General features: G+C 38.7%; 4 protein-coding genes across 4 annotated transcripts; 1 reads left to right on the forward strand and 3 right to left on the reverse strand.

The window, feature by feature from the left end:
- Positions 1-2,824: 2,824 nt before the first annotated feature.
- LOC107794723 (ATP-dependent Clp protease proteolytic subunit 2, mitochondrial) lies at positions 2,825-6,581 on the reverse strand. The gene is made up of 2 exons (XM_016617248.2): positions 6,175-6,581; positions 2,825-3,381 (listed from the first exon to the last, which is right to left on the reverse strand). Exons 1-2 carry the CDS (start codon positions 6,467-6,469, stop codon positions 2,963-2,965), a joined length of 714 nt encoding a protein of 237 aa, XP_016472734.2. The 5' UTR covers positions 6,470-6,581; the 3' UTR covers positions 2,825-2,962.
- An 861-nt stretch (positions 6,582-7,442) lies between these two features.
- LOC107794686 (uncharacterized) lies at positions 7,443-16,575 on the reverse strand. The gene is made up of 7 exons (XM_075245513.1): positions 16,401-16,575; positions 11,078-11,605; positions 10,792-10,950; positions 10,111-10,302; positions 9,396-9,832; positions 8,832-8,843; positions 7,443-8,030 (listed from the first exon to the last, which is right to left on the reverse strand). The coding sequence occupies exons 1-7, from the start codon at positions 16,573-16,575 to the stop codon at positions 7,443-7,445; spliced, it is 2,091 nt and encodes a 696-aa protein (XP_075101614.1).
- Positions 16,576-16,665: 90 nt separating this feature from the next.
- Positions 16,666-17,154, forward strand: LOC142177053 (uncharacterized). The gene has a single exon (XM_075245514.1). It carries the CDS (start codon positions 16,666-16,668, stop codon positions 17,152-17,154), a length of 489 nt encoding a protein of 162 aa, XP_075101615.1.
- An 8,282-nt stretch (positions 17,155-25,436) lies between these two features.
- Positions 25,437-25,931, reverse strand: LOC142177054 (uncharacterized). Its single transcript, XM_075245515.1, has one exon. The coding sequence runs from the start codon at positions 25,929-25,931 to the stop codon at positions 25,437-25,439; it is 495 nt and encodes a 164-aa protein (XP_075101616.1).
- Positions 25,932-27,858: the final 1,927 nt, after the last annotated feature.

The raw sequence follows: 27,858 nt of genomic DNA on the forward strand, positions 1-27,858 counted from the left end.
GAACATGCAAAAACGTATTATTGGTTATAAATTTGTTGATTCAAAACACACTGGAGCATATATTGCAACTACTGTTCTATAAATACTTAATTTTTATGGACTTATTGATAAAGTTTTAACTATCACGTTAGATAATGCTTCTGCTAACACAACTGCAGCAATTAGCTTAAGAACTAGACTTTGTCCAATTAATCCGTCAATTTTTCATGTTAGATGTGCATGCCATATTTTTAACTTGGTTGTAAAAGATGGTATTAATTTATTTTTTGATACTTGTAGTAAAGTTCAACATGCTTGCGACTATATTTTTCGGACTAATAAAGTGAGTAGAATTCGTGAATTTGCTCAACAATATGCTAGTGCTAACCTTCCATATAGAAAAGTTCCAAAAGATATTTGTACTAGGTGGAATTCTACTTATGAAATACTTAAAGTTGCTTATGATTATCGGGTGCCTATACAAAAGGTATTTAATATGCATAATGGTATCCCCGCTGATCAAATTTTTGATTCTGATTGGGATCAGATCAAATTTTTGATTCTTATTGGGATCAGATCAAAGAGCTTACTAAATTTTTAGAAAAATTTTATTATGCTACAAAATAATTTTCTGGTATATATTATCCTACTATTACACAAATATTATGGTATATTTGTGGAATTTTTGTTGTATTTGATAAGTATAAAATTAATCCAATTTATGCACCGGCCATTAATGAAATGATTACAAAATTTAAAAAATATTTTTTCCCTATTCCCCAAGCTTTTTTAAATTTTTATTATACTTAACCCATCTTTAAAATTAAGAGGTGCAAAGGGACTTGTTCGTAAAATTTATGAGAATTTAGCAATTCAAGAAAATGAACAACCATCTCTCGAAGAATGCCAAGCTAACATATATTCTTATGTTAGATCAATGTTTGATAAATATAAATCTATGGAAACAACAGGTGGTGAAACTGCTCCTTCTACTTCTAAGTCTAGAGTAGAAGTTCTATGGGAAGATATGGATAATATAACATGTTTTGATTCCTCTATTGATGATGAACTTGATTCTTATCTTAATCAAGGATTAGAAAGTATTAAAGACGAAGAAGGCAACGAACAACTTTTGGCATGGTGGAGGGAGCGTGGCAAGGCTTTTCCAATACTTTCAATAATGGCCCGAGATATCCTTGCTATTCAAGCATCATCAGTAGCAGCAAGATTTCAAATCGGAGATCATAGACATTCATTAGCGGAGGACAGCCTAGAGATTTCCGTATTATTCAGAGATTGGATTAATTCAGAAAGAAGAAATCTTGGTTTTGAAAAATTAACCACTAGGGAAGAAGAAGAATACAATGAGATACTTAGCACTGGGAGCGATGACGGCATGGAACTCATGGAACATCAATCAACATTGCCAATTCCAGAATAATGTCCGAGAGAAATTATAGATAAGTTATAACGAAGTTATATAGGGGCTTACAAATATTAGTATGATAATTTGTAATTGGCTACTAAGAGGTCTAGTTCAAACAGAACCCTTCCTAGAAGGTGGCTGCGTAGATTAGGTGCTCTTCAAAAGAATTATATTTGTATGTGAGATTTGAAAGTTCTATTAATAAAATAAAAGGCTTTAAGCGTTGAATTTGTTTTATGAATTGTCTTACACTCTTACTTAGTTACTTAATGGATTAAAATTATATTAAATAAATTATAACTCTATTATATATTTATAATTGCTAGAATATTTTATTACAAGTCTTTTGTTTTAATATTTTATAATTCTTTACTTAGTTTCCTAATTTTCGTTTAATTTTTAAATTTATTAAATAAGTCAAAAAACTAGATGTTGTAAATTTTAAAAACTTAGTCATTGTCAAAAGAATATCCGTTGCCAAACTCAATGCTTAAATAATATTTTTTTAAAAACGGCACTTAAGGCCCGTGAACCCGTCCCGTCTCGTCCCGTTCCGTCTCGTTTGTTAGCGGGACGGGATGGGCCTACCGTTTCGTCCCGTCCCGCCACTGTCCCGGCTAAATGTCATCCCGTTCCGTCCCGTTAATTTTGTCCCGTCCCGTCGGACAGCCATAATTCCACTTCTTTTTTGCATGAAGCCAAGAAAAGAATATATGGTCAGCAACCGAAGGAAAAGTTAAAGGAGGAAAAATAACTAACTTATTCAAGTGTACGATGGATAAGCAAATTCTGGGATAAAAATTTAGTACTGCATTATCCTTTGTTTGGTTACTAATCGTTGGATAAGTTATACACAGGATGGAATACTTTATACTTGCCAGAGGGTAAAATAGTAATCGCAGGATAAAGTAGTAAAATTGACAATCCCAAAATTAATACAACATACCAAACAATCAATAATAAATAATACCAGGATAACTAATCCCAGCATAACTTTTGCATTCAAACCAAACAGCCCCTGCCCTGAGGATTTTCAGATTTATCTGAGACCTGTTCTGCCAAAAATAGTTCCAAAAGTTACTGAAGGGAACAAGGTAAAAAGCTCTGGCACTCAATTGCTGTTAGTAATCAGAACAGCAATTTTAGGCACATACAACAACAACATACCAAGTTTAGTTTCACAAGTAGGGTCTGAGTAGAGTAGAGTGTACGTAAAACTTACCCCTACCTTTGAGAAGGCAAAGAGGTTGTTTTAGGTAGACCCTCGGCTCAAAAAGGGTAAAGAGAAGGGGCTATAACAAGCAAACCAATCTGACAGCTGAAGCGAAGTTTAGGCACATAATTGAAGTTAAATCAGAAGATGCTTTCTATCTAATACCTCAAATCCTTCCAGCATATAAATTCACTAAAGCAAACAACTGGAAAAACAAAAGTAATGAGATATCGCCTCATCAAATAAAATACTTGAAAGTAAATACACCAGTAAGAAAAATGGAGAACTAGTTAGTGATGGTAATGTTAAAGAAGACAGCAATAAAATCAGTATTACTGCAATTTCTAGCTTGAGCCTTTATCTTTGGCTTCATTCGCAACAGCATCAGTTACTAAAGCCATTGGTCTTTCATCTATAACCTCATCGATTATTCCAAACTCCTTCGCCTCTTCAGGTGTCATGAAATAATCTCTATCCATATTCTTCTGAATTATTTCTATAGGTTGTCCCGTATGCTTTGCATATAAGTCATTCAAAGTATCCCATACCCGAACTATCTGTTTTGTGTGGATCGTCAAATCTTTAGCCTGCCCGCTATATCCACCGGAAGGCTGATGAATCATAACTGAAGCATTAGGGAGAGATCGTCTCTCACCCTTTGCACCCGCAGCTAAGAGAAGGGATCCCATTGAAGCTGCTTGACCTAGGCATATAGTATGAATTGGAGATCGGATATACTGCATTGTATCATATATCGCAAGACCTAGCAACAGCAAAAAGATAAACTCAGTTAGCGTTTCAGGAAATCTATAGCAATGTCCTTAAAGAACAACTAAACCTCAAATTCTATTTTAGCTTCAAGTTCACTGCAACACCAATGCCAGACCTTTTTGTCAAGCTTTAATCACAGAACAAAAGCATCGCCACAGCACTCTGACCAAAGTACAGATCAAGCTATAAGCACATACACAGAACCAAGCATATTATCAACAAACATTGCATATGTAATATTAATGTCTAGTCCAAACTGGGCAAAAAGATGTAATGTTTAGGTCTTATTAGCACAATGATGCTTTCCTTTGATTGAAAAATGACGGCCATAAGTATAGTCCTTAGTGCCAATCTTTCGCCAAGGTAGTCCCACTAGTCATTATAGTAAGACCCAAGACATTTCCTATAATTTAAGATCTACTGCAGACCAACTATGCTGAGAGTTACCGCAGGCTGAGTAATATTAGGCATATTGGTCTCAAAGTCAATATACTGATTGCGCTTTGGAATCAAATCATGGATGAAACTGACTGCAGTGTTGTACTACTGCCTCAGTATCAGCAAGGCATGCATTCTACAGAAGAGAAATGAAGTCAAAATTGCAAAAGATTAAAAAACTACTCCGAGAATCTTTCTCCATAATCACATAAAACAAGCACTTGTTCTCTCTTGATTCACCAGAGGTATGAGAGAAAATTAAAACCCAAATATGCAAGTTTAAATTTTAACTCTCTTTAAATTGATAAATTGCCGAGGCCTGTGGCGTACAGTTCAAAACTCGGTGCGCAATGTGACTGTGCCTCTATCCTTCTGCCACTAAAATACTAGGCTTTTGCCTGTGGCAGGTTAGTTAAAACACTTGGAGATCGTTATCTTTCTCTCGTACTATCAGTTCCAACTGCCACAACAAATATGAAAGCAAACTTGAAGCAAATCATGATTAATTAAACCAAAATGGTACTCAAGGAAAGACAGATAAAAAGAAAGTGCTTTTTCTTGTTTATAAGGTCGAGAAATACTGTAAAATAAAGCAAAAGGGAAAAGTTAGAAACATACCCATCTAAGGAATGGGAACAAACACATAATATTGGAAAAAGGTATGAAATAAATGAGGATAGAATTGCATCCCAAAGAAATCAAACGAATAAGAGCAGCTGACTGAAACCCAAAGATTACAATCTCTCCCTTTGTCCTGATGCTTTATATCTATAAACAAGACCTCAGTCCCAAATTAGGTGGAGTAAGATACGAATTGTCTCTATCCATTCCATTCAATAGATTTCCATTTTATCTCAACACTAAATATCTCCATTTTAGGTTAAATTAGATAAGTTGTCGTTGTGTGACCGGGATATCACGGCATGGAAACAACCTCTAGCAGTTGCAGAAATGCAAGGTAAAACTGTTTACAATAGACCAAATAAGGTCCAGCCCTTACCCGGAGCCTGCGCATAGCAGGAGCTTAGTACATTGTATTGCCCTTTATGGAAAAATTAGGAATTTTCTGAATCTAAACACTTTTCCCTACAATGGTACATACAGTCTCCAACCAACCTAAACAAGACAAATAAAGCTCATAACACTGAACCTAACGTAAATATAACCAAAAAAATAAAAACTCTCAGCCTTAATCAGCCATATGGAAGTGTTCTATATGATGTTTAGTGTCCTCAAAATCGTAATTTGACTATTTACTGAAATCTTATCAAAAATCAAATCTTTTCACAAACCACTTTTCATTTTTTACTTCTCTCTGTAAAGATTATTCTCCTCGAAGGAGATGCAAAAACTAAAACTCTACAAAACTACCTTCAATTTTTATTTTTTTTACGACACCTCGACTATTTCACCGGGTGCCTGCTATCTCCCTCAGCGCAAGGTACCGGGTAACTCTGACCACACTACATTCAATTGTCTTATCCCAAAGACAACCAAGAACAATATAAAAATCAAATCTTGAGATTGACAATCTAATTTCACTTCCAATTTAAGCTAAATCTCAATTTCATTTCCACACCCACAAAGCTAATTAAAGGCAAAACTAAACCAAATTTACAGCAAACAAAAAAACCCAAATCAAAGAGAAACAATAGCAAAACACTGACCAGCTGTAACAGCACCACCAGGGGAATTAAGGTACATGTGAATAGGCTTAGAAGGGTTCTCAGATTCAACCAAAACTAAAAAAAGACAAATAAAGCTCGTAACACTGAACCTAATGTAAATATAACAACAAAAGAATCTCAACCTTAATCAGCCCATATGGAAGTGTTATATGTAATGTTTTCTGTCCTCAAAACAATAATTTGGCTATCTACTTATTCTTCTCAAGAATCAAATCTTTTCACAAGTCACTTTTCCGTTTTTACTTCTCTCTTTAAAGATTATATTACTTTAAGGAGATGCAAAAACTAAACCTCTACAAAAATACCTTCAATTGTTTTTCCTTAACGACAGTGGTGCTGGGGCTAATTTGGGGCACCTTGACTATCCCACGGGGTGCCTGCTACCTCCGTTAGCACAGATACCGGTAACTCTGTTGACACTACGTTCAATTGTTTTATCCCAAAGACAACCAAGAGCAAGATAAAAATCAAATCTTGACATTGAAAATCTATTTTCACTTCCAATTTAAGCTAAACCCCAATTTCATTTCCACAACCACAAAGTATATCAAACTAAAAAAAAACCAAAATTTTACAAACAAACAAAAAAACCCAAATCAAATTTAGCTAAAAAGGAAGCCCAAATCAAAGAGAAACAAACAATTGCAGAAAAAACTAACCAGCTGTAACAGCGCCACCTGGAGAGTTGAGGTACATGTGAATAGGCTTAGAAGGGTTCTCAGATTCAAGAAAAAGGAGCTGAGCAACGACAACATGAGAAGTGGCATCATCAATGGGGCCGTTAATGCAAATAATTCGTTCCTTTAATAGCCTTGAGAATATGTCATAAGCCCTTTCTCCTCTTGAAGAGTGCTCTATTACCATTGGTATTACCCCATAAAATCTCTTACTACTATTCAAAGGGGTTCCGTTGATTCTTCGGTTAAAGAGTTTGTGAACAATTTGGGTGCGCATAGTTGAATGTGTTGAGAGTTGGGGATGAATCTTGGATGGAGAAAAGAAGGAAAATGGGAGGGGCAAGGTCAGAGGTTTTGTTGGATCGAATGGGGAGGAAATGTGATTCTTGAGTATGGTAAATTTAAAAGCAAATGACAAAACTCGTCCCTTATGTTTGGGGTGGTTCAAAATAGTCCCATAAATATACACTTTTAAGTAATTTTGGTCTCTTATCAAATGTACTCTCTCGTCTTGTATTATTTGTCGTGTTCCTCTTTTACATGCATTAGAACGGGTTCGAGTCGTGAAATCAGCAATCGATAGTTATATCATGGTAGGCTGCCTACTTACACCTTCTTAAGGTACGAACCTTCTCGAACTCTGCATGAACTCGAGATGTTTCGAGTTCCAGATTGCTATTTTGTTTCCTATTTTATTGGTCCTTAAGGAAATATTGATTAAAAGAGGGATTTTGATTATTTTATTTTTATTTATGTCTTACGATATAATGAATATTTACTATCTGATAATTCTTAGCTCTTTGCTTGAACAAGTTCTTTTTCCTCCTTTACTGACTTTCATTTGGTTGCTGACCATTGATTCTTTTCTTGGTTTCATACGAAAAAGAGATGGAATGCTACATGATTCTTGATTCTACTACTTAATATCTGGAAATTGTCCTGAATAAAGAAATGCATTTGTTTTCCATCTCCAAAGGAAGTTCGTTTATTTCCCTTGGGGAATTTAAGTTGCCCCAAGAAAAACTTCTTTAAGCTGTAAAGCAGAATTGTGTTAAAATTATACTATTAGAGAACACCATGAAAACACATGTATCAGGAAATATGAGGAAAACAAAGCAAGACAAACATAAATTGTCTTCCAACACAAATAAAAATGTATTAGCGTCACTATCCAATTTCAGAAACTAGTCGAAACTTCATTTTCCCTTTGTACAAACACAAATACAAGAAGAACATACGAAAAATGCTTGCTAGTAGAGTAAACGTGAGCTCTGTTTATGAAAAATGCTTGGGCCATATGTGGACATACATATATCCAGCAAAAGACGAAATTGCAAGGACTCAAAGAGGATTACTGGAATGAGTATCAACCCATTTTTCTGACCGAAAACGAGGTAAATTGAAGCACCAAATGCTATCATCAGAGATGTCATTGAAATAAACAGTGTACCGAGGCCTATAATTAATCGTTTTGGAAGAGATCTAAGAAAATCCATTTCTGCATATCTCGCTGTGAGGATAGACAAAAACATTAGCACAGAGGCAACAGAAGAGAATAGACAGAATGCAACCGAAACTGCAAAAACAGTGAAAGCCGGTTCTTTGGAGAAGATTGGGAAACCTTTGCTTTGATTTCCTCCTGGCACAGTGATGGCTGCTGCAAATCCTACCGTTGCTGTTAAGGCTGCCACAAATGTGCATGAATTTGCAGTTTCTTTCATCCATTTCTCTCCTTCTTTGACCAATTCCTTGTGTTCCTCAGTGAACACCATTTTTGGTGTTTTTCCATATGAGTTTCTATTTGTCCTCAAAGTTGGATGAACAAACTTTTCCACTTCCTGCATACACGTAAATGCATGTACTCATGTTAATGCAAGTGTTGAAGCAATCATAGAATTGGTCTTGAAAACCGGTATAGTTTTAACAAAGAACTATCGAGGGTTCGAATCCCTCTCTCCTTTTTTGCTAATTGAATAGAATGAAAAGGGTAGTCCGGTGCACTAAACTCCCGCTATGCGCAGGGTCTGGGGAAGGGCCGGACCACAAGGGTCTATTGTACACAGTCTTACCCTACATTTCTGCCAGAGGTTGGAGGTCACATGGCAGGAATTTTATTAATTAGCTCTCCTTCATAATTTACAGATAGAAGAATTTTAGATTATTTAGTTGTAAAGGCTTACTCCACAATAGATACTTCACAGGTTTATCTTTTACAATCATCCCATATGCTCAAACTCACCTCATCCATTTTGATAACATTATTTTCCCAGATTTTGTTGTCTCTCCTACTAATTTTCATACTTCCTCTGTTTTAATTTATTTGAAACCTATTTGACTGGGCAAGGAGTTTAAGAAAAAAAGAGAAGACTTTTGAAACTTGTGGTCTAAAATAATCCACAGATATTTGTGTGACTATATATCATCTTATGAAGGGTAAAAGGAGAGTTTTAAAGTTAAATTGTTTCCAAATTTAGAAAGGTTCATTCTTTTTTAAACTGACTAAAAAGGAAATATGTTAAATCTTTTTGAAACAAAGGAGTATTATTTTAATAAAGTTACTCAACCACATGATTCTTAAGCCATATTCAAAAACCTAAAGACGGGCATCTCGCTTGTCGCAAGCACTTACCTTAACTTACCTTCTCAACTTCCTATGAAAACACTACAACAATAATAACATATCCAGTGTATTCCCACAGTGTGGAGTCTGGGATTCCTTTGAAAACAATAAACAAAATTAATCCTAGCTGCATAAAGCTATATGGTGAAAACATAGAATGCCCCCCTTGTCAACTCCACCTATGAAATGCGAGTGTTGATGGTATTAAACAAGTACCCCTTGCACTAAGAGTAATGCAGAATAGGTCCGGTCGTCAAGCCAAGCCTAACTGAATTTGTTGTACTATTATCGAACTGAATCGAGTCCAACCAAGCTTCTACCAGACTGAGCTGAGGGTTCAACCAAGTTTTGCTACAATAGTACAATGTAATCGAGCTCGAGCCAACTCTTTATGTTCAGTTTCCTACTTATGCTACTATGCTTCTCGTATATCTGTTGAAATTCTCATTTACTTCAATTTAAGAAAAAAGTTCTCTTTTTCCCTTAGTTCATACATATTCCATGCCTCTTAATAAACCAAAGCACCAATATTTTTATGTTTCAATAAAGATCTTGAACCAAGTTATAATAGTGAAGCTCATACCTGGAACCATTGAAGTTCGCGCTGCATTTGCAAAGCTGCACCTGAGATAAGATTGAGTCGGCTAAGAGGTGCTAATTTTCCAGCCATATGTAATATATTGTTTCCTGAAGTGTCTTCATCAGTTATTACCAAATGATTATACAAACTTAACTGATATATGAGGTTAAACACCTTTTCATAACGATTTATTACTGCAAGGTGAAATAAGTTATGATTTTCAGAATTAACAAACCAAATTGCGTCTGAGTAGCAATCTTCAATTTCTTCTATGATTTCAGGAATTCCTGAACTTGCTGCCAACAGTACTGCCTTTCTGAGTACTGGCTCAATATTCTTAGCGTTATACTCTTTCATAAGCTCCTTGCAAAGACGTTCCACGATATCAAGAGTCTCTTTATGCATTAACTTTTTATCCTTAATGTGCTTGAATATTGCTGCTGTAAACAAGGAAACTTTATCAGAACATGAGAAGGAACTAACAAATGTTATAGAAAATACATATCAGAGGAATTACCATATATAATAATTTCCAAACAGAGGAAGTTATTACCCTTTTACAATTATTTTCCTCATATCATAGTCACTGCTGTTAATCATAATTATCATAGCAATAACGACAATAGTAATAATGTCTGAGAAGAGTTGTTACTATTGATTTTCTTGATACAAAGGCGAAAAAGGACACGTTAAACATAAATATTAAGGAAGTACTTACCTATATTAATCATCCTAGCAAGCCACATTTGAATTGTGATGACACAATTGTGTGGATACTTCACGAAACACTCCCATGTTAACTCATTAGCGGGCTGTGGCAATTCCATTGAGGGTGTTGTGACTGAGGGCTGATTTGCAACAAAGGACTTTTCAATGTCTGATAACCTGCTTTCTAAGTTTGCCTGTGAGACTTCACAAGAAAATACAAAGCAATGCTTAGAAGTACATGTTGTCACTTTGTTGTCTATCGTTCATCTTCTTTATTTATTCAATCTTGAATGTCCCATTATAGATTTTTTCCCTTCAAAATTACAGATTTGACTATCATCATTCTATAAAAACTACAAGTGCGGTATGGGAAAGGTAGTGTGTACGCACGCCTTACCCCTACCATGGGAGAACAGAGAGGTTATTTCCGATAGACCCTCGGCAGTAACAAAATGCAAAATATATTTTACTAATGCGAGTACGAGATATTAGCGTTGCGTAGTACTTGTTCTACTCTTGGTTTTCTTGCTATTTAAAATTCCTTAGTTCAGTACTAATTTGATTTTGTTACCAAAGGAGGAGATTGAGCTGAGTTCACCTAGGCTAGACCACCCAAATAGCCTTTTTTTCAGAACATAAGCAGAAGAAAATACTATTGCAGGTGATAATATGAACATAGTAGAAATATTACCAGAATAAAGTAAGCGCTGCCAAAAGGGGAGCTGAGTCCCACTCCGAAATGCAGAAGGTGTCTCAGCCATCAAACTCAGAAGCGATACATCACCCTTGTCACCATAAAACTCTGCCCGGGCCAAACCAGGAAAACGTCGAACCAGAGCTAGCAGCACATCTATTTTACACAAAAGAGATTCTCAAAAGATGAGTCGGTAAAATGGAGTATATCCCAATCAAAAGCAAAACCAATATATACAACACTCAATATTGATGCATAGGACCAGTATATACTACTAACTTACCGTAGAATTCGGCTACTACTAGCAGATGGAGAAAGGTGGAAGCAGCTGATTCTTTAGTTGGTGGGGAGTCTGCCATCTTTGTGGCCATATCCCCAATCAAAAGTAAAACCATCTCCTTATGGCCATATCTAGCAGCCTCTATGATCGGATACCGCCCAACAGTATCGTCGTCAGTCGCTCGCACACTCCGGATTTCCGTTTCGAGTTGCAGCAACTTCTTGGCTGCCTCCATGTTCCCAACCTTTGCAGCCACACAAAGAGGTGTATGACCATTGTTGTTACGAATAACCAATCCTTCTAATGCATAACTTTTCGGCTTACTTATCACAGAATCATACCACTTTCCAGCACCAACAAGTACGTGAAGGCCAGTATCCCCAGCTCTTGTTACCTTCCTACATATAGTCACATCTGGGGGAAATCTCGAGAGAGCTTTAGCTTCTTTTCCAAAAGCACTCTGGTTTTCTCTGAGTAATGCACGGTATAAAGGCAAGCATCTCCACAACTTCTTCTCCTCATTTATGTTCTCTGTTCAAAGTATAGCTAAATCATTCTCAATGAGCACAGAGGAAGTAATTGGGAAGGGGGTGTAGGCAGAGGCAGACCCAAGATTCATTACATTCAATATAAATCTATCACTGCTCATAAAAATTGGTATGATGACCTTTGTTAATATCTGACTATTTCTTGAAGAAATTAGCAAGTATATATGGAGTTTTTGCCGAAGTTTAAGGGTGCTGGTGACCCCTCTGCCTACAATGTAGGTCCTCCTCTGGGTGTAGGTGTTAGGATCGGAAATCCGGATTACAGAGCAACTATCATACGAGGAAGCTCCCATTGCTATACTAGATAGACAAGTTTGGAGATTAAGAACTAATGATGTAGATTTAGTTAAAGTACTTTGGATTAACAATAATGTGGAGGAGATGACTTGGGAAGCTGAAGAAGAAATAAAGACTGGGTATCCTTTTTTTTTCCCACTTCCGGAGGAGGATCAGACTGAGACATCACAGCCTTTAGGTATGTATATGGTACTTGATTCTTATGCTAGTTACTGTTATTTGTCGTGTGAGGCCATTGGTGTTATTGATGATTGTGGCCCTGTGTGGTTTTGTATTGTTGGGTTTTCTATGTGGCAAGTTAGTAGTAGTACCATTACAGAGGAGACTCTGCCAAAATTTCTATAGATTTCTGAGAGTTTAACATTCGAGGACGAATGTTTCTAAGGGGGAAGATTGTTACACCCTGTGCGTCCCAAGGTGACGTAATGAATATGAGACTTGTTAATCATGATTTAAATAATTTTAAAGTCATAATATGGCTATATATGATATTTGAATAGAAAATATGAAGTTTGAGAAAAATCGGATTAAAGTTGCGGAAACACCGACTAAGGATTTGCCATGTAATAGAGCTTTTTGAGAAATATATTTCGTGTGCTATATGAGGTCTTTTTAGGACATATTATATATCAAATTGAAGGTATTGGAATTTAGTTTCCAACGCACTTAACCGTTCATTCATACGACACCCAGATAAAAAGTTATAAGTGTTGGAAGAAGGGCCAATCAAAGGGTGCCAAGTATCACCTTTATGACTTTTAAAACAATTGGGATATTTGCATCCCATCTCGTCTTTTTCTCCAATTTTCCAAAGATCTCGCCCAAATAACACCCCTAACTTTACTCTTAAGCTCTCTATAAGAGCTTCAAACAATATTATCATCCCGGGCACGGAATCAAGAAGTGATAACATTAAAACAATCCCTACGATGTAAGTATCGCTATATCGCCTCTCTTTTTATTTGTGGTTTGAGTTTTGGAAGGTACTTCATAGTTAAGAAAACGTGTACTTTCTGTATTTAAGTGTTTAAATATCAAGTTGGGTCACCCTATATTGAGTATTTCCTCATGTTTTATTCTACTTATCTCACGACATCCTCTTCGGCTCAATTACTTATGATAGTATGATACGAAAGATGTGTTACGTTGGTACTCAGTTGAGTAAGGTACCTGGTGTCCGTCGCGGACCATCGGTTTGGGTCGTGACAACCAGAGAGATTGATGACTGAGTGAAGTCGATGGCCTGATTATGAGGATGTTTATGGGACCGGGTTACACGCTGCAATATATTTTGTTGATTTACGCCATGATTGGCTTATATTAGCGCTTGGGCAGGATCCGTCCCTCCGGAGTCTGACTTACTAGCAGTGAGTGCAGGTACCTACTGAGTGCGAGAGCCGAGAGAGAATGCCGAGTGACTGGGAGGGCGAGTGAATTGATACTCTGAGAGTGTGCATACGGTTTTATCATTGCGTTGCATTGCATTGCATTTGACATGCACATTTGACATACATGCATAGAGATACATTTTTCTCATTGTGTACGGTATTGTGTCATTCATGACTTCACATACACATTGACATGTAGGCATATAGATACACTTTCCTCATGCCATCTGTAAATGAAACATCTTACCTATTATTGAAAGTTTTTGAAAAAAATCACACTTTTTCAGATTTACTCATATTTTGGTGATTTCGATAAAACAATTGGGTTTTTTTACTGTTATACTTGAAAAGCATGCCTATTTTCCAGAACTGTAAACGAACTGAGCATTTTATCTTTGAGTTATTACCTGTACTGCTTTAGTTATATTGTTGTGAGTTGTTCCTGGCTATTGGTGTTAGAATCTAAACTTTGTCCAAGCTCGTCATTGCTTTCAACCTAAGGTTAGGTTTGTTACTTATTCAGTAAATGGGGTCGGTTGTACTCAGATTATACTTATGCGCATTGCGTGTAGATTTTGGATGCTGATGTTGCTGTGTATGGCGGGATTTGTCATTGAAAATGTACCTGTATTCCGGTCATAGCTGCCTTTTTGTTCTTAATAGCTTTAGAATTATTAATCTATTCATGTATATTTCAAACACATGATGTATTTATTTCATACCAACTTTGTAAACTCTAAATCTTAGAAGCTCGTAATTTGTACTACTAGTCCTTGGGAATTTTTTGTATAGAACTTCAGTTATTTTATCATTACTTCTCTTAATGAATCTCATTTGAATTGATTTATTGTTAATTGGCTTACCTAGCGGGTTGGGTTAGGTGTCATCACGACTAGTTGGATTTTGGGTCGTGACAATAACATTTTCATACAAATCACAATTGAAAGATAAGCAAGGATGAGAAAAATGTTATTCTACATTTAAAACAAAAAATACAAGTATTTTGCGACAGACTTAAGTTGTTCATTAAACAAAAGAAACGTTGTTGTGCTACATCCCTGAAGAAAAAAGGACAACACGATACAAAAATAAACGATAATGTATAGATCAAAATCTATCTTTAGAATACTTAAGTCAAAATAATATTGGTGGAGCGTTCCTAGTTGTCGCTTGTCGAAGTAATCTTAGAAACTGTGAAGTCCGTGGTTGAAGAATCAGCAAAGGATGAAGCCGAGGAGTCATCAAGGATCAAGGCAGAGGTTGAGCACCATTGACAGAGTTATAGCGGCTAGTTTCTAGATAGGACATAAAAGAGAATATTCTGGTGGAAATTCTCTACACTTGTACTGTTAGAGTTTTTAGGAACATGTTCCCTATAAATAGAAAGAGACACAATGATAGGGTACATGTGATATTCATTTGTAAAATACATTTTGACTTTAAGAGAGAGAATCAGATCTTATTACAAGCATACACAAACAAACTTTTCACTAAGATTCTTGTCCGTACTTTTCCTCTGGATCTGAGAATTACTCATATATTCAAATGCTTATCCATTACTCATCATTGTCAGAAGGAACATTCACTGATTTCATCCTTTCTTGAATAACTCATCCGTTCTATTTACATAAGTAACATTTCTTATTGTTCATCACTATTTAATGCTATATTACTTCTTTTGACTTCTTAAATATTGATTGTGTGCCGCCGTTGCTATTGAAAATATATCCTCGTATAATTTATTCCACTTTCGTGAATTTCATCTTTGGGATATTATTATTAACTAAGATTAATCCTCATTAGTATAAATTTAATTAGTTGAACCAAGATCTATATATTTTTCGGTCAAATAATTTGGCGTCGTCTGTGTTGATTTCTTAGTTAAGGTTTTAGTTTCCTCTAGATCTACAGCTAACGCAAGTCACTAACCACACAAACCCCGAGATCTTCTTTCTTTGTACGTACAAAAACCTACATGGCAGGTAACCAAGGAGAAAGGACAAAATAAGAAGTAATTTCCCTAGCAACCTCATGAACGCTATCAACGAGAGCTACGAAACAATAGGTAAGGACATGACGGCCAACACTTCCCCTAGGAGCGATATGTCACCTCCCCCCACTACAGCATAACAAAACCCAGTGGAAAAGGGGCCTCCATATCCGCAGTAGAAGGGACGCCCACAGCTGTAAACAAACTTCTCGAGGTATGGCTGACTGACATGCTAGTAAGCGTCCTCAACAAACCCTCTCCAGGAATGACTATAGAAACCGCAAAGAGCTTGCATCAGACGAGCAGTGCAACCGACCAAGCCCTCCGACAATAGGTATAACTCACAATATTACTAACAGTACATGTGACAACGCCTTCGTTGCCATTCTAAAGAGGATGGAAGCAATGGAATCACTCTGAGATGAGATGAAATAACACCAAGAATGAGTCGACAAGATACTGGGCACTCCTAGGTTGCTTCCAAAAAGGGACGCCGGTAGGTTCGTAGAGCAGCCATACAACAATGACACAACCCTGCATGCCATACCAAAAACCTTCAAAATGCCGCCCTACCTCAGGATATGCGATGGAACGACCAATCATGAGGATCATGTGACTCATTACATCACCGTCGTGAAAGGCAATGACCTCTCCAAGGAACAAATCTCCTCTATTTTGTTGAAGAAGTTTGGCGAAACCCTTAAGGGTGGGGAATTAACATGGTATTCACAACTACCAACCCGCTCCATAGAAATTTTTGAGGAAATGGCCGACAAGTTTGTAACTGCCAATGCCTTAGCCAAGAAGGCCAAAGCAAGAGTAAACGACATATTCGCTATCAAGAAGTCCTTGGGAGAGGGACTTTCTCGTCCTATTCAATAGAGTAAGGATGACTCTGCCGAACGTATCTGAAGGGATGGCGGTCGCAGCTTTCCAGAACGGGCTGAGTAGAGATGGTTCAAGAGCGACTAGAAAACTGTTGAGCCAATTAATGAAATATCCCCAACTACTTGGGACGAAACCCATAATGTTTATTACGCCGAGGTTCGAGTAGACGAAGACGACCTCAACGGACCAACTCACCGGCTAACATCGGTACAAACTGAATCCTGAAAGGAATGAAGAGACAACATCAGGAGGGATCACTGGGTCCTGATATCGAATAGGGAACAACACCAACCATATGTCAGGGCAGCCGCTACACCATCCCCTCGCTGTGAAGAAGGCCCATCCAAGCCAAGGAAAAGGACTCACATGAACGAAAGAGGTGATCCCCATTTATTATCTGCTCATAATATTTGTGTGTCAACTACAAAAATAGTCTACACTCTTGAGAAACACAGAACAAATGTGAAGTGGCCACCGAAGATGAGATCAGACCCGAACACCAAAATATCTGACGCCCTCTATGAGTACCACCAGGAACGCGGGCATAAAATAGAAGATTGCATCGCCCTCAGACAAGAAGTCATAAACATGTTACGACAAGGACACCTCAAAGAGCTTTTAAACGACAAGAGGAGAAAGAACTACACCAGAGGACGCGAACACCAAGGCATGCCGAAGCCGCCATCGCCAGCTCGTACTATCAATATGATCATTGGTGGCGGCAACGACGTCTCTATCAATGATGTGAAGTTTACCATATCTCACAAGCTCAAGCAGTCTATCACCCGCGAATGGTACGATGGACTCAAAGAAAGTATCATCTTCGATGAGTCGGATGCTGACGATTTGACATTTCCTCATAATGATGCCCTCGTTATTACTTTACGTATTTTAAATACCATGGTGGACGAGAAGTGGCACATGCATTATGCATCCCCAAGTCCTTACCCAAATGAGACTCGAGGATAAGATAGTGTTGTGTTATATCACGCTAACCGATTTTAATAATGTAGTTGAGTAGACATACGGGGAAATTAAACTCCCCGTCTTGGATGGCAGTGTGACTCTGGAGATGCCATTCCACATCATGGACAGGCCACTGCGTACAACGCCATAGTGGGATGACCATGGATACATCCTATGAGATCCATCCCCTCCATCATACAACAAGAAGAACGCTATTACAACAAGAAAGCAAAGGTTCGGCCGCTTAAAGTCAGGGACTATGTGCTGAAAGCCAAAACTCAAGCGAGCAAAACCCTCTGGGAAGGCAAGCTGGGAACAAACTGGGATGGTTCGTCCAAAATCATAGCTAAAGAAAACAAGGGCTTATTCCGACTAGATACAATAGAAGGAAAGCAACTATCAAACAATTGGAATACCAGCCACCTCAAATACTTCAACTTCTGAGAGAAAAAGTGTCCCCCAAGTCGTACTCTTTTTTCCTCACTTGAGTTTTGTCCAATTTGGGTTTTCTCAAAAAGGTTTTTAACGAGGCGGCGAAGGGAACACTTCTAGTCAAAATACGCAAGGGAGGGACCATTGTTATTCTTTCGTTGATCGACTCCTCAATACTCTCCAAGTTAAACAATGAAGGGACTAGGTAGCCTAGGACTGGGACGGGAACATCAGCCAACACCCAAAATTTGTAACTTTCTCCAAGTATGTAACCAAAGAAACAATGTCAAAGTAACAAGAAACTTGCGTTTATCAGGACACCTTTTTCGTATTAAGGTTATAATCAACCTCGCTCGAACAACACTTACTGGCCCCCCGGTCGCAATTTAACGAAAGGTTATGTTCGCCTAAGATCGAATAAACACCCACCGGCTCCCGGCCGTAATTTAACGAAAGGTTATGTTCGACTAAGCTAGAACAAACACCTATTGTCCCTCGACCACGATTTAACGAAAGGGTATGTTTGACCTCGCTCGAACAAACACCTATCGTCCCTCGGTCGTGATTTAACGAAAGATTATATTCGACTAAGCTCGAACAAACAACTACCGGCCCTCGACAGCGATTTAACGAAAGGGTATGTTCAACCTCGCTCGAACAAACACCTATCCGCCCTCGGCCATGATTTAATGAAAGGGTATGTTCGACCTAGCTCGAACAAACACCTATCGGCCCTCGGCTGCGATTTAATGAAAGGGTATGTTCTACCTCGCTCGAACAAACACCTATCGACCTACGACCATATCTCAATGAAGAAAGACACACGACCCATATAAACAAGGGGCTGGCATGACCCATGAATATTCAGCTCTAAAATCACAGCCAGCTAAAAGACAACAACAATAAGAAGAAAAATCGAAACTAGCAAACAACAGAATTTAAAAACTTACAAGTACAAAAAATAAACCACAAGAACAGAAGAAGATGCAAGGAACAACTTTGATATTTCATACTTAAATTATTTACAAAATCTCGTGAAGACGTCAGCAAAAATACACAAAAAGTCAGAAAGAAGACTACTGGTCATCGCCATTACGGCCTTTAGTGCCCTCTCCAGATCGGTCTTCAACAACGTCACCATTTTGACCATAAATACCCTCACCATATCGATCCCCCCCGCTATAGCCACCTTTGCCCTGAGGATAAGAGGTGTCATACCAAGCGTTCTCCTCAAGTCAGTTTACACCCTCATCCCCATCCTCCTCATCGGCCTGAGGCGTAGCGGGATCATATCCACAAGCAACTCGAGCTTCACGAGCCTTAACGCGAGCATTTTCAAGGGCAACCTCATAAATGGAACCCGTCACATGCAAATCTCTAAATATATCTAACTGGGTCATGGCATGAATCCATTCTTCATATAACTCTCGAGGTACATTAGGAAAATTTGGAATACGGGAAGAGGACGGTTGTGGAGTAATTGGGCCTTCTCGGACTCCAAAGCGGCCACTTGATCATGAAGAACGGAGTTATCTTTCTCCAGCTCTCCGATCCTCTCCTCGAGTCGATCTTCCTTAGGTCTCACTGTTGATTGATCGTACTCCCACTCGGCTCGTAGAGTCCTATTCGCCAATTCAAGAATCTCCGTCTTCCTCCGAGCATCCAAATGATAGGACTTCGCCTTCTCGAGCTCTTTTTGCTTCTCGACAATCTCACTATTGATGGCCTTCAGCTGAAGTTGACACTCTTCTAACTCCCTCGCAACTCGATCACTTGAGCTTGAATGTTACTATAATGGGCCTCCACGCCCCTGGTGACCTCTAGCTTCTCGTCCCTACTCCTCGACATCCCCTCGAGGATGATACACTTCTCGATAGCCCGCAACAGCTTATCATCCTTCTCTTTCAACTCGTCACGAAGGGCATGCATGTCGCCACCCTCACGAAAATGCATGCGAAGATCTCAATACTTGCCACGATACTCAAAGTACTATCCTTCAATTTTACAACGATGTATTTACGCTTATTCTCCCTCTAGGTGGTCTCGATCTCCAAGATTACCGTACGTAATCATAAAAAGGAAATAGAAAAAAGAAGTCATAACCAAGGACGCCCTGAAAATCAAAAAAGTAAGGTTGAAACACAAACACTCACCCTAAGAGCAAGGCTAGCAATACTCCTCGATAAAGCACCATCATCTATCTCTTTGGGGGTCTTACCCTCTATTTCAGAACAGAGAGGGCCGAGGGCAGGGACAACCTCCTCGGTGTTCACCAATAGGTAACGATCCATGGGGATCACGATAGTCCTCGTAGACCCCTCTACTCTTACCTCAAGTTGGGTAAGCCCCTCTTGTATCATCCTCAAGTAGTCCACATCAACGTTGGAACCTGATTAATCGCCCTCCTCAGCAATGCTTTTTCCCCTCTCAATGGCCGGCAAGGAGGTATCTGTAGTTGTTCGAGAGGTCAATGCTTCCTCTCATCGCGAAGTGTTAAGGACATCAGTAGCCATCCCTTCTGTCTCCATCACTGCAAAAGGAAGAGACACATCCATATCGGCTCCCACCGACCTCGGAACCTCGGTACTCATCTCAATATCATGTCCCGCAAGAATAGTCGCCATCTCATGCAGCAAAAAGTCCCCTTCTGCCGCATCAATGGACCGGGTGACTCCGTCACCAACATCCACAGACCTACTCTTTTAAGGCAGGAGATATCCATCACTAGCCAAAGGTTCATCATCTTCGTCGATGAGAGAATATAGAGGAGAAGCAGAAGTCTCCACGACCGAAGCGGTCACAAATTCGGACGCAACGACAAGGGGAACTAGAACGAAGATAGGATCAGTCGCGATCAAAACAAGGGCGAAAACTGAGGGCGTAGTGGCCTTACTCTTCCAGAATAAGGGTGTGGGAGCTTTCGACCTCCTCGTAGACCCCCTAGCCGAAGCTAAGGAAAAACATGAAAAGGGAAAATTAACATAGGAAAAAGAGAAAAGAAATCAAGATGCTGATGGTAAAAAGGAAATTACTAGTCGAAGGGAGAGCATGCCTGAATTTCTTGAAAAAACATGGCCATTCCCGAATCCCTACGATGTGAGGGAGGAGTCGCTTGACCCAGTCAGAAATATGAGCGTCCAAAGGAGGAAGCGAGGTCTTGGATGCAAAAGAAGAAGGCGAGAGGTCAAAATTTAGGACCGAACATGGGAGAGAAACCAAAGTACTTACGAATATAGTTCCAAGCCTCAGGAAAGTCGTTGAGATTGGCCACAATGTCCTCGGTTCTGACAAAAATAAAGTTAAACCAGAATTGATGACTGGCCTTGTTGTTCATTTTCACCACCAAGCATTTGTCCCCTCGGTGGCGAAGGTTAATCATCATTCCTCTATAAGAGCGAATAGATGAATTAAGTGTCGCAGTGTGAGTTCGACCTCGGCCAGCTCAGCAAACTTAATAAGCATATTTATAGCTTTATAGACATATGGCGCGAGCTGAGTAGGACAAATGTCGTAGTGACGACAGAACTCCTCTACCAACGGAAGAATGGGAAAAGAATAGCCTATTTGGAAGGGATAGGCGTAGAGGGCGCAATACCCAGGTTGGTGGACAACATAACTCCAGTAAATCGCCCAGGAAATCCGAAGCATTTGAAATGTGCGGCCCATATAGGGCCACGTTACTTGCTCGCCGCAACATACTTGACCTATGTAGTTCTCTTGATTAGCTCGGCCACCAACAACATGATCCGCTCATCGAACCCGTCCGCGAAGCCTGCCTCAATAAGCGTAAGAATAACTGTATGGGTCAAAATCTATCTTTAGAATACTTAAGTCAAAATAGTATTAGTGGAACATTCCAAGCTGCCGCTTGTCGAAGTAATCTAAGAAACGTAAAAGAGTCAGCAAGGGCTGAAGCCGATGAGTCATCAAGGATCAAGGCCGAGGTCGAGCACCCTTGACAGAGTTATAACGACTAGTTTCTATATAGAACATAAAAAAATATATTCTAGTGGATATTCTCTGTACTTGTACTGTTAGAGTTTTTAGGAATATGTTCCCTATAAATATAAAGAGGCACAATGATAAGGAACACACAATGATAGGGAACATTTGATATTCATTTGTAAAATACACTTTGACTTTAAAAGAGAGAATCAGATCTTATTGCAAGCATACACAAACAATCTTTTTACTAAGATTCTTGTCTGCACTTTTCCTCTGGATCCGAGAATAACTCATATATTCAAAGAATTATCTATCACTCATCATTGTTAGAAGGAACATTCACTGATTTCATCCTTTCTTGGGTGACTCATCTGTTCTATTTACATAAGTGTCATTTATTGTTGTTCATCACTATTTAATGCTATATTAGTTCTTTTGACTTCTTAAATATTGATTGTGTGCCGCCGTTGCTATTGAAAATATGCATATCATTTATTGCACTTTCATGAATTTTATCTTTAGGTATTATTGTTAACTAAGATTAACCCTCCTTAGTATAAATTTAATTAGTTGAACCAAGATCTATATATTTTTTGGTCAAACAGATATTATCTCCTTGAATCGCCACTCAAAAGAGAGAAGTTCCCTTTTCCTTCTAGATTATGCACACGTAAGCTGAATTCTAAAGTTGATTACATTCATTATTATTAGATATTACACAAAGATACTCTTGAAGTGGAGCTTTGACATAACTGTTAAAGTTGGTGTCATTTGACAAGGAGGTCATGGGTTCGAGGTAAGGGTGGCAAGTGGGCCTGAGCCGATGTTAGTGGGCCTGGGCCGGTCTCGTGGGTCGGTCCTATGATTTAGGCCCGCCAGGACCAGGACCAGTCCCTTAGCGGGCCAAACGGTAACAACAGCTATTTTTTATTTTTTTTTTTAAAAATATAGCCGTTGAGCTGTCAAAAATAGCCGTTGGCTATTTATAAAATAGTCATTTAACCTCCCCAACTTTGATTTAATCCCAATTTTTTTATAATTACACTTTTTCCCTATTTTCAACTATAAATACCCCATCATTCTTTCATTTTTTCTTACAAAATCATCAATCTATTACAATCTCTCTCTAATTTTCTTCTATAATTGCTACTATTGCTTACTTTATTGTTACAATTTGTGAAACAATTGTGAAGTTGGTGAATTGGTGTGTAGTTGGTATACTATATATACATAATCTATCACAATCTCTCTCTAATATATTATATATATTATACTATACTATACTATATGTACATCTTATATAGCTTATATACTATACACTTAGTATATATATACTTTTTAGTAGTAACATGAAATGACCAAAGTATGGTACTTTTTAGCTAGTATAAATATGGAATGATAGAAGATTAAGTTTTAGCTCAACTCAGTTTTAGTTGAAACTGTAATTTGTATATATATATATATATATATATATATATATAAAAGTTATATTCGATAAGCTATATATACAGTATAGTACAGTGTATATATATATAAAAGTTATATTCGATATTAAATATTGAATATTAAAATTTAGGTTATAATTCTATAATAAAATTTACAAAGCATTGCCTTAGATATTTTTTTAACATCATTTTGTCTCTAATATCTATTTAATTTATTTTTTAAATATATGTTGGGCCCACTTAGCCCGTTTAGCCCGTGGGCCGGGACCGTTTAGCCCGGGACCAAATGGTCCCGGTCCCTACAAAAAGACCGTTTAGTCCGGGACCGTTTGGCCCGTTTAATTTGGGACCGGCCCGGGACCGGGCCCGGGACCGTTTGGACCGGCCCACTTGGCCCATTTAGGTCCGGGACCGGCCCACTTGCGACCCCTAGTTCGAGCCGTGAAAATAACCTCTTGCAGAAATGTAGGGTAAGTTCTTCCTTCTTACTCCTTATGTACTTTTGTTTACCTCATCCATACTTTTTTACTTTTTCTGAAGTGTGGGAAAAACGGTGCCCTCTACTTCTACTATAACTAAAGGTGAACAACCGACATTGCAAGCAAATAGAAAGCCCCCGCCCGTTTGAGCCGAAAAACATATCGGCTGCATACAATAGACCCTTGTGGTCCGACCCTTCCCCGGACCCTGCGCATAATAGGAGCTTAGCAGAGCCGGCTTTTGGGCAAGGCAAGTAAAGCAAGCGCTTTAGGCCCCAAAAGTTTTGAGGCCCCATTTTTCACCGGTATTAGGTTTATGAATTAAATGTTTTTAATTAAAAAATGAGTATTTTAAAGTAAAAAGTACAATTATTTAATAAAAAGGAGAAGAAAACTTCAAAATTAATTTGAACAATTCAAAATGTATAAAGAGAATTTTTGGTTTTCTATTTTAGTGGTAAAAATTTGAGATCACTAGGTGATGAGAATATAATGAGACAATCGCCTAGATCGCAAAAATTCTTTTAAACATAATAGTCACTCAAATATTGATAGTTTAGATATATTTCTCGAATTAGTATTAAGAAAAGTAGTACAAGTAGACAATAATATTTTAATTGATATACTAAATCAAATAAAAAGATTTGATTCTTTTTCAAATGCATATATTGCTTATAGAATACTATTAACAATTCCTATAACAATTGCATATGCAGAAAGAAGCTTTTAAAAATTAGAATTGATAAAATCTTACTTAAAATTTAAGAAATTCTCAAGAGAATATATATATATATATATATTTCATTTCAAAAAGTTAAGAAAATAAAGTTCAAATAAAATAGATATAAGTTTTTAAATAAATAAATATTTTGGGCCTCTTATCAAGGTTTGGCTTTAGGCCACCACCTTTGTTGAGCCGCCCCTGGAGCTTAGTGCATCAGACTTGTCCTTTTACACCAGGATAATCTTGATGGCATAACTAATAGAGAGCTTAGCTTGCCCTACACTTCTAAATAATACGACTTCTATCACAAATCTTTTCTTGGATGAAGTAGATAGAATTTTATTACAAACAACACCCAGAGGATGCAACATGTTACAAAAATATGGGTTGGCTCCTTTACAAAACATAAGAAAAGGAGCCGATGAATCCCAAAACTGAATCAGAGCAGCAAAACAAATTATAAGACATTTAGCACTTCTATCACAATTCAGAACTGAAATACTGAAAATAAATAGATCAACTGAGAAGACATATGACAAATTAGTCCGTGACACTGCAGGCTAAAAATCATGTATATCAGACATATGAGAACTTCTATCAACAAGTAAAATGCAGTCAATCGCTGCATCTCATTTAAGACATTTTTTTGCTCTGGATTTATAGCTTGATGTCACGTCCTTAGTTGTTAATTAAGTACGCGTGCGGTACTTGAAAACTCGCTCACAATCTTGCACAACTTGCTCACGTTCTTGCTATGTCAAGTGAGCCTTACCACACTCAAGATCGTTAAGAGAATGGTAGAAAAAACACAAGAGAATCGTTAAAGGAAGCTTTGTATTAGAGAGAACTTGAATTGTTTGCTTGGTGAAATACAAATGAATGGCCCCCTTTATATACTAGTCTCCTAGAGGATAGTATGTAAATATTAATTATTACACATGTCCTTAATATTTATAAGAGAAGGGCTTTCTCTAGAATTCTCTACAAGCCTAGAAGATTCCAAGGACTTTCCTAGCAAATCCATAGGCATCTAGGGTCTTCCAAAGGAAATGTCCATACTTCTCTAGAATCTTCTCACAAATACTAGCTTTCCTCCTATGTAAGCTTTCACATGGCATTAATATATTCTAAATGGTGCCTATGTGGCATAATGACATGACGGGTCATCACACTCTCCCCACCTAATGCTGCGACGACCGCGGCGCAATGCTGCTGCATAAACTCTCAGATCTTATCTTTGAATTGCTGTAAGTCTTCATATCATTGCCATGTGGCCTCCTCCAGTAATTTCCCCTTCCAATGGACGAGGAACATAGCGGTGTCTTGTTGCCCTTGTTTTCGCCTAACCTGGTAATCCACGATAGCCTCAATCTCCCGATCATACGAGACGGTGATAGTAATAGGCACTCGACTTGATTGTCCTTTACTTGGATCATCCTTCTCTTCATGATATGGCCTAAGCATGCTAGCATGGAAGACATGGCAGATCTTAAGATATGATGGCATGTCAAGCTTGTATGAGATCTTTCCTACCTTGGCGACGATATTAAATGGCCCATCATACTTGCGAATCAGATTCTGATGCATGCCCCGTAGTGCCTTGAATTGTCTTGGGTTAAACTTCACCATGACCATGTCCCCAACTCTATAGTTCATGGGATGCCGCTTACGGTCCGCAAACTTTTTCATCTTCTTAGCTGCCCTATCCAAGTAGGACTTAGCAGTGTCAAGTTGCTCATCCCATCCTTTGGCCATATGATAAGCCCCAAAATTCTTTCCCTCGAACGCGACTGGTAATGAATGTGAAGTTTATGGCTGTTGGCCTGTGGTTAGTTCAAATGGTGTCTGCCCTGTGGACTCACTCCGCTGCAAGTTATAAGAGAATTGGGCGATATCTAGGAGCCTTGCCCATTCTTTCTGATGCGTGCTTACATAATGCCTTAAGTAGCATTCTAGTAAGGCATTGACCCGTTCTGTTTGTCCATTCGTCTGTGGGTGGAAACTAGTGAAAAATGCAGTTACATGCCAAGTATGTCGAATAACTCTCTCCAAAGGTTTCCAGTAAAACAGGGGTTTCAATCACTGATAATATGTCTTGGTAAGCCCCAATACTTCACTACGTTCTTAGAGAATAGTTCGGAGGCTTCCTTGGCAGTGCAATATGGTGAGGCGGGCATGAAGGTGGCATATTTGAAAAATCTATCCACGACTACCATAATAGTACCATAATAATTGGATTTCGGTAGGCAAGTGATAAAGTCCATAGTCACGCTCTCCCATAGACGCTCTACAACTGGCAGTGGCTCCAAAAGTCCTCCATATATTTGTTACTTAACCTTGTCCTATTGACAGACAAGACAAGTCTGCACATAACACTCTATGTCATTTTGCATGCGTGGCCAATAGTAGACTGACGCAACCAAGGCCCTAGTGCGACGTTGGCCTGGATGACCAACCCACATTATGTCTTGACTCTCCCTTATGACCCGCCGACCTGTGGTAAGCAGTAGGCCGTCTTCGACCCAAAAACGTCTTGTATTGCCTTGGTTGGCTAACTCGATAAGTTGTTTGGCTGTTGGATCATGTTGCATGCCTTCTTTTATAGCCTCACGAATGTCCCATCTTGTTGAGGTGATTGCAGCAAGCTCGGCTTTCCGGCTCAAGGCATCGGCTACAACGTTACCTTTGCCCGGCTTATACTCTAGCACATAATCAAATTCAGCTAAGAAATCCTGCCACTTAGCCTGTTTTGGTGTGAGCTTCTTCTACGTCTGAAAGTAGCTAGTAGCCACATTGTCAGTATTGACCACGAACCACGAACCACGACCCGAGCAAATAATGTCGCCATGTACGAAGGCAATGCACAATGGAAGCCATTTCCTTCTCTTGCACCGTATAACGTCGCTCCGTCTCATTTAACTTGCGACTCTCAAATGATATGGGATGCTTATCCTGCATCAGGACACCCCCAATGGAAAAGTCTGAGGCATTTGTATGCACCTCAAATGTCTTGGAAAAGTCTGGTAGCGCCAAGACTGGCTCCTCTGTTACATCTGCTTTAAGGCCTTTAAATGCCTTTTGACAATGCTCCGTCCAAACCCATAGCTTGTTCTTCTTTAGCAACTCAATCAATGGTGCGGCCTTTGCTGAGTATCCACTGATGAACCAACGATAGTAGTTAACAATGCCAATGAAGGATCTCAACTCAGTTACCTTTATAGGTGCCTTCCACTCCTGGATAGCACGTACCTTAGCCTCGTCCATGCGTAGCTCGCCATTGCTACATGGCCTAAGAAGTGCACCTTTGATTGTGAAAACTCGCATTTCTCCCTCTTGATGTATAGCTCGTTCTCCCGCAAGACTTGGAAATCCTTCCTTATATGCTCTATGTGCTCCTCCAAGGTGTTGCTGTAAATGACTATGTCGTCTAGGTAGACTACCACAAACTGATGAAGGTAGGGATGGAAAATCTTGTTCATAAGGGTGAAAAATATGGCCGGTACATTGGTTAAGCCGAAGGGCATCACCAACTACTCAAAGGCTCCATATCGCGTCACACATGTTGTCTTCTGCTCATCCCCTTCTGCAATGTGAACCTGGTAGTAGACCTTGTGAAGATCCACCTTGGTAAAGTACTTGGCTTGCCCAAGTCTATCGAACAAGTCAACATTGAGCTAGATCG

The sequence above is a fragment of the Nicotiana tabacum genome, chromosome 23 (genome assembly GCF_000715075.1).
Source record: "Nicotiana tabacum cultivar K326 chromosome 23, ASM71507v2, whole genome shotgun sequence".
Lineage (NCBI taxonomy): Eukaryota > Viridiplantae > Streptophyta > Magnoliopsida > Solanales > Solanaceae > Nicotiana > Nicotiana tabacum.